General features: G+C 41.7%; 1 protein-coding gene across 1 annotated transcript; it reads right to left on the minus strand.

The window, feature by feature from the left end:
- Positions 1-3863: 3863 nt before the first annotated feature.
- Positions 3864-4787, minus strand: LOC149213304 (uncharacterized). Its single transcript, XM_089388969.1, has one exon. It carries the CDS (start codon positions 4785-4787, stop codon positions 3864-3866), a length of 924 nt encoding a protein of 307 aa, XP_089245095.1.
- Between the last annotated feature and the right edge of the window lie 2268 nt (positions 4788-7055).

Here is a 7055-nt window from a genome sequence, read left to right on the forward strand (position 1 = left end):
ATCAAAAACACACGAGACAATTTGCCCAGACCTCACGGAAGGAGCAAAGGGAAGGCGATAGCTTTTCCTTCCGCTTTCAGGGATTGAACACCCTCTGTCAAATACTAATCGAAACCAGATTGAACATACAACAAGCACTATTAACACAAGTAGCAGAATTAACCCAGGATGCCCAAGACTCACTATGACTGCAATAGAATGACACAGTAAATTAGCAACCTTCAAAACAGCCTGCACATACCACGCGGAGGGGACAGAGGGTAGGCTATGGCCTTTCCCCCTTCCTCCGGCTTTCTTGTGACGCTTACCCTCTAACTGTCGCTGAACCAAAGAATGCTCTGTAGCACTGTGCAAATAACCCAATATATAGAATTGACAACTGAAATTTGAGGCGGCAATGGAGCTGAGGGTCCATTGGACTGCGTACGCTGCCATAACTCCGCCTCGCTTGAGGCAACATTCCTTCTGCCTGAACATCCTTTCACCCATCAAACGCATTGAAGGCTTGCAGGGGGTAGTTATTGTGGTGTCCAGCCTGACCGGCTGCGACCCACAGCTGCCTATTAAGTGAGCATGCATATTACCATTTGTCACCCGCATCCGGGTGTGAGATCATCTGGGATTGCCTGTCTTCCTCTAGCAAAGCCTGTAGCTTGGGACGTTGGTGCTGTGATATAATTTCATGAAGGGGTCCAGCTGAGTAGTCCTTGTCAGTGTCCACACCCATATTAGCTAGGAAGTCTGCAGGCTTGTTTCCCTCCCTCTTTGTGTGTTTGAAAGAGACAGCCCTGTTTTCTTGCAACCAAAGCTGAATCTGAGTTAATCTGGATGCTAATCTCCAGCTTCTGCTTATCTTATGAACTGAGGATCCCTGTTGAAGTTTGATAGCCATGTTTATAAGAATTTGTGAGTCCCCTTCTACAATCAAGGGAAAACTCTTGCTTTGCTCTGCCAGATTGAGGCCTTTCCAAAGTCCTTCTAACTCCGCAGCATTATTTGTGTTCCAGCCAATCGTTCCAAAGAAGGTGACCAAAGGATTGCCTCTAGAATTTCTTATTATGCCTCCATAGCCTGTTGTTCCTGGATTTCCTTTCGATGCGCCATCGAAGTTCAATTGAAAAGTGTTGACTGGCGGTGGTGTCCATTTTGCTGTATTTGGTTGATGTTGCTCAGAGTGTGGATTAAACAGAATCCCATCATGTAGTTTTATTTGCCAATTATTCCATACTGCCCATTCCTTTGTTTGTTTCGAAAGATCCTCTTTAGACCAAGCTTTAGTTGAGAGAGTTTCGCTTATGTTATTATGAAATCCCTCCCAGACTTGCTCTAGGGTTAATGATTGTTTCTTGAAAATCCTCCTGTTACGTTCTTTCCAAATATTCCACATTAGGAATCCTGGAATTATTTGCCATAGAATATTAAGAATTGTACATTGGTACGGCTCCTGAGGCCATTGTCGGATTGTTTCTCTTACATCTCCTCTAATTCTCCCTTCCTTCTGACAGCGGAAGGCCACCTTCTCCCATAATTTTTGACTCATATGGCATGTCTGCATTAAGTGAAGCCTAGTTTCTTCTTCCTTGTTGCAATTGAGGCATATAGAGGGACCTAGGAAGCCTCTTTTCCTGAGATTATCCCAAGTTAGGATTCTATTATATGATAGAAGCCATAAGAAGGTGGAGACTTTCGGCCATATAGGGGGTTTCCAAATTTTACTCCAAATTTGGTCCTTGATTATCCTGTCCCTGATTATGATTCTGTAAGCTTCCTTTGTGGTGAAGGTTCCCCTTTCTTCATACCCCCATCTTAAAGTGTCTTTCCCTGCTTGCTTTAATATCCGGCGATTTTTTAATTCTGAGTGGAGTGCTATTTGGTTATCATTTGAGCTGTGAGGTAAGATCAGGTTTGTTTGTTTCCATTCTCTCTGCTCTTGATTGTTTGGATCCTTCCAAAATGTATTTATTTTCCCTTGAGGAGTTATCTCCCTTTCTGGGATGGTTGACAAAGTGTCTAGGAGTTTGGGTAGTTGCTGCCATGAGTCTTCCCAGAACCTGGCAGTTTGGCCGTCTTTTATCTCCCAAAAGCTGTGTTTTTGAATTAGATCTCTGTGCTGGATAGCTGAGTTCCAAATCAATGACCCCTTACTAGTCTCCATCATTCTGATTCTATCTTCTAGGGGGAGATTCCTTGTGTATTTTGCGGTCCAAAGACTTGTCCACAAGTTATTGAATTCTGAAAGCCACCTCCACCAAATTTTTGCGCCCATAGTTTGATTACTTTGTTCGGGATCCCTGAGCCCTATACCGCCTGCCAATCTGGGGAGGCAGGCTTTGTCCCATCTAATGAGGGCCCATTTTCTGTTGAGGCCTGAGCTACCCCACAAGAACTTCCTTTGCAAATTTTTTATTGTTCTTAGGACCCATTTTGGCGCAGCTAAAATGGAAAATAAATATAACGGCATTGATTGCAAAACAGCTTTTATGAGAACCACTCTGCTGGCCATATTCAGGGATCTGTATGTCCAGAGTGACAACTTTGTTTCCAATTTTTCTAACAGAAGAGACCAAGAAGAGTGTTTAAGGGCAGACTCAGTAAGAGGTGCACCTAGGTAGGAAGAAGGGAGCGAAGCTTTTGAGAAGCCGAGAATGCGCGTAATAGCTCGTTGGGTATATAGCGGAGTGTTGAAAAAGAATATTTGGGATTTAACATTATTAATGCATGCTCCAGAGGCTTTAGAGAAGGAGTCAAGGATTGTTTTGAAAGAGCGGGCTTCTTGTACAGAAGGGTGGCCGAATAACATATTATCATCAACAAATTGTTGATGAGATATAGCCGGAAGATTATGAACAGCAATGCCTTTGAGCTTGTGCGCATGGATGGCCGCTTTGATGCTTCTGCCCAGCCCTTCGGCTAGGATGACAAATAGGAAGGGAGACAAAGGATCTCCCTGTCTTATACCACGAGAGGGACGAAAGGTGGGAGAGGGGATACCATTGATGAGTATGGAGAAAAAAGAGGATGAGATGAGGCTGCTGACCCATCTGACCCAAGGGGGATTGAAACCAAAGGCCAGGAGGGTTTTTTGCAGGTATGTCCAGCTTATACTGTCAAATGCTTTGGATAGATCAATTTTGAGTAGCATCCCAGGCTTTTTTAAAATCTTGAGAGAATGGATAATTTCGTGTGTAAGGATAATCCCATCAGTGATTTGGCGGCCCTCAACATACCCGGATTGTTCAGGAGAAATGATTAAGGGAAGCAAGGGTTTCAATCTTAAAGCAATGACCTTTGAAACAATTTTATAAATAATGTTACATAAGGCAATGGGACGATACTTATCTGGAGTATTTGATTCTGAGGACTTGGGGATCAAAGCCAGAAATGTAGCATTCATTGCTGGATACATCCATCTGAGGGATCTAGACTCCTCCACCACTTGCCAGACTTCCCATTTTATCAATTCCCAGAAGTGATGGAAGAAATTTGATGTGAAGCCATCAGGACCAGGGGCTTTCCCTGCTTTCAACTGGTTGACAGCCAATTCAACCTCTTGGAGACTAATCGGTTTGAGAAGCAGCGCGTTCTGGTCTTCATTAATGATTTTGGGGATATGCTTTGTAATGTTGTCAATGGCAGCAGTTCTGTTTATATCTGGTTCTTGACTCATCCTTTTGAAGTACTCTACAAATTCCTTTTCTATATCTTTATGATCCTCTAATTTACAACCTTGATCATTGTTTATAGAGGAGATTTGGTTGATCATACGTCTTTGGACTGTTGTTCTGTGAAAAATTTTTGTGTTTTTTTCACCTTCTTTGAGCCATCTTACCCTGGATTTCTGCCTCCATAGTGTTTCTTCCTGCCTATCTCTGTCCATTAATTGCTTTTCTATTTCCTGCTCCTTTTTTGTCAGCTCCTCGGAACGGCCTTGAGAGATGATTGTTTGTTTTAAAAATGTCACCGAAGGTAGTTTTATTCCAGCGCTTGATTTCTCCTTTGAGATACTTCAGCTTCTTTTGGAAATGGGCCATTCTTGAACCTTCTGTATCTCTGAATTGTGTCCAGGTAGTCTTTATAAACTCATGAAATTTCGGATGAGATAGCCAGAAAGATTCGAATCTGAAAGGTCTGTTTAGATGGACGCCTGGTCTGTTCCAATTTAAGACTATGGGCCAATGGTCTGAACCTGAATAAGGAAGGATAGAGGCCGTGAAGTCTCCCCCCAAATGTACTGCGTTATCCGAGACCAGGAAACGATCTAAACGCGAGGATACTTGCATCATTTCTGTTCTCTTATTGCTCCATGTATAAATGCCGTTGTCCGTTGGGATATCAATCATCCAGTTATTTTGTATGAACTCTTTGAGGAGGTTACCGTCTCTGTTGATGCCGCTACGTCCTCCTTTCTTTTCATCCAGGGTAGCTATCATGTTATAGTCTCCGCCCGAGATCCATATTGGATGTGATCTAGTTGCATTCAGCTGTGTTAATGCTTCCAGTACATTATCTTTTTGATGTGCTTCCTGTGGAAAATAAACATTGGTTATGTGCCCATCAATATTAGTGCCATTCAGATGAAACTTGGCTTGAATGAAGTTTCTGTTGGCATGTATGTTATCTAACTGTATTGTTCTCGAGTCCCAAAGGATTGCCAAGCCTCCAGATGCACCTTGAGCTTCCACCGCCGAAACCTGCCCTGCAGGCCACGCCTTGGCTGCTACCTTTTCTAGAACTATATTTTTACACTTGGTTTCTTGCAGAAAAATTATTGCTGGTTTTTCTGTCATTATCATGCTTTTTAATAACCTACCCTTCTTCTGGCCGTTAAGCCCTCTGATATTCCAAGATATTAATTTCATTGGGAAGGTTTAGGGTTTATGTTAAAATACCTTGATAGCTGGGCATATTTCCCTGAATCTACCATGACTTCTCCGACTTTTATCGTTCTTTCTAGCGCCGATTTCCTACCTCTTTTCTTGATGTCTTTTGCAATAAACTTTCCATCCCATTGGCTGCCAGTTTGAACCCCAAGCGAGTATTTCTTCTGAGCTTTGTGCAGTACCTCCTCGAGTTTGTGCAGTTGCGTTTCAGTTATCTTGTCGAAGTTCTTGGTTTTGCATGCAGTTTCCAAACCAATAATATCCAGTTCACCTATGTCAAATGTTTCTGTGTCTTCATCCATAATCTCTGTTTCTTGATGTTTTTCCCCCATTTCCTGAGCTTTGTCTGGTCCTGATTCAGTTAAATCCATTTCCACCTCTGGTTGACTCCATGAATTCTCTTTAGTAGTATTAGTAATTCCTCCATGGTCCTGACTTTTTCCTTTGGATTTTGCTTTAGTTTCCTTAGACGTTTCCGGAATTTGAAGAAGCTTATCTGACGAGGGAACTTGGATTTGTTGTTCTTCCTCTGCCAGAACCCCAAAGCTGTTGCTGGTTGATGGTTTTGATGAATCCTTCAAGACCTGCTTATTCTGGAGAGTCGATTTCTTATTTCCTCTTCTTCGATTAGCTACTTTGGTGAAACCATCATTGGATTGCTTGTCCTGATCTTGTTCATTGTTTGACTTGTTTAATGGACAATCGCGGAATAGATGCCCTAATGCATGGCATCTCCGGCACCTAAAGGGCACATGCTCATAGTCTATTAACTGTAGCCATTCTATGTCCTCGTGAGAGAGACTTATCTTGTCCGGCAGGGGTTTTTTCAGGTCCATATATACGCAAATCCTGGCATATGAGGTATACTTCTTCATTTTGGTTTCTTCTGATACCTTGACAAAATCCCCCAAGACTTTCCCAATATCTTGCAGCGAATCTTCCTCCCAGTATTCCCATGGAAGAGAATACAGCCTAATCCAGACAGGTGCACAACTCAGATCCTCCTTGTCTGGGTTGAAGCGTTCTACCCATCCTTTGAGAAATAAGCCTGCTGAGTTGAAAAAATAAGGTCCATTCTCGAAAACTCTGTTTCTGTCCTCCAAGCAGTTGAATACTGCTGTAAAGAAGCCTTTTGGACCCAGATGGAGGGATATATGTCCTTTTGGGTGCCATTTGTTGTTAATCCAAGTCCTTAAGGCTTTCTCATTTGGCCAAATGCCTATAAACTTTCCTATGAGGGCATGATCTCTCATATATTGGATTCTTGCATTAATTCTGTGGCTTGGGAACTCCACTTTGGGTGTATCCTTAGCTACAGGCTTGCATGTGGAGGATCTTACCTTTTGATTTTCTGGCCTTGTTTGATCATTCTGCCCTTCTGGCATATCCTCAGTCTCCGGATCATGCGTGTTCTGGTTCTGTCCTTCATCTCTCTGATTGTCGCTTTGCTCCGCAGTTTTTAGAGGGTCCCCTCCAGCCCCCTGTCGGGGGTCCATTACTGCGGCCTTCAGTTCTTATTGTCCTTTGTGAGCAGCGTGTCCAAGAAGGTTGAGCCTTCGCTCCTGCAGTCCGCCTGCCAGAGCAGGTCTGCAGCTACCCTAGCTGCCGCGCGCTGCGTTCATGATCGCCCTAGGTCAAGTCCGCAATAATATAATATAATATTAAAATATAAGGAAATAAATAATAAACAATAAAGAAAAGATAATAATTGTAAATAGATAATAAATAATGAAGAAATATAACAATAATAAATAAATAAAATAGTAAATAACAATGCTAGAGTTCTAATTAAGTATATATAAAAATAAATTATAAAATAGTAACAATAAGTAAAGTTAACTAAAAGTAAAATAAAATAAGAAATAGTTAACTAAGAGAACTATAAAAATAGTAAAAATAAGTAAATTTATCAAAAAGTAAAAATGAATAAAGTAAGAAAGAAATAAATTAAGAGAAAAATTAACTTAAGTAAAACTTAAAATAAAAAAATAAAAGTTTCATGTTGACACATGGAATGTATGCACGTGGTTCCCCTTCCAATGTTTGGTCTACTTAATAGACAGTGAGGAAGATAAGAGATCATTCCATCATCCATTCTCATGGGAGAAAAGTGTTGTGAAACAAAGGATTCCATGGCAGTAGTACGTTGTTTGAGGGCTCGAGGGTGGCCATTTG

This window comes from Pinus tabuliformis, chromosome 1_1 (genome assembly GCF_031772625.1).
Source record: "Pinus tabuliformis cultivar Carrire ecotype Pingquan chromosome 1_1, CPIR1, whole genome shotgun sequence".
Taxonomy (NCBI): domain Eukaryota; kingdom Viridiplantae; phylum Streptophyta; class Pinopsida; order Pinales; family Pinaceae; genus Pinus; species Pinus tabuliformis.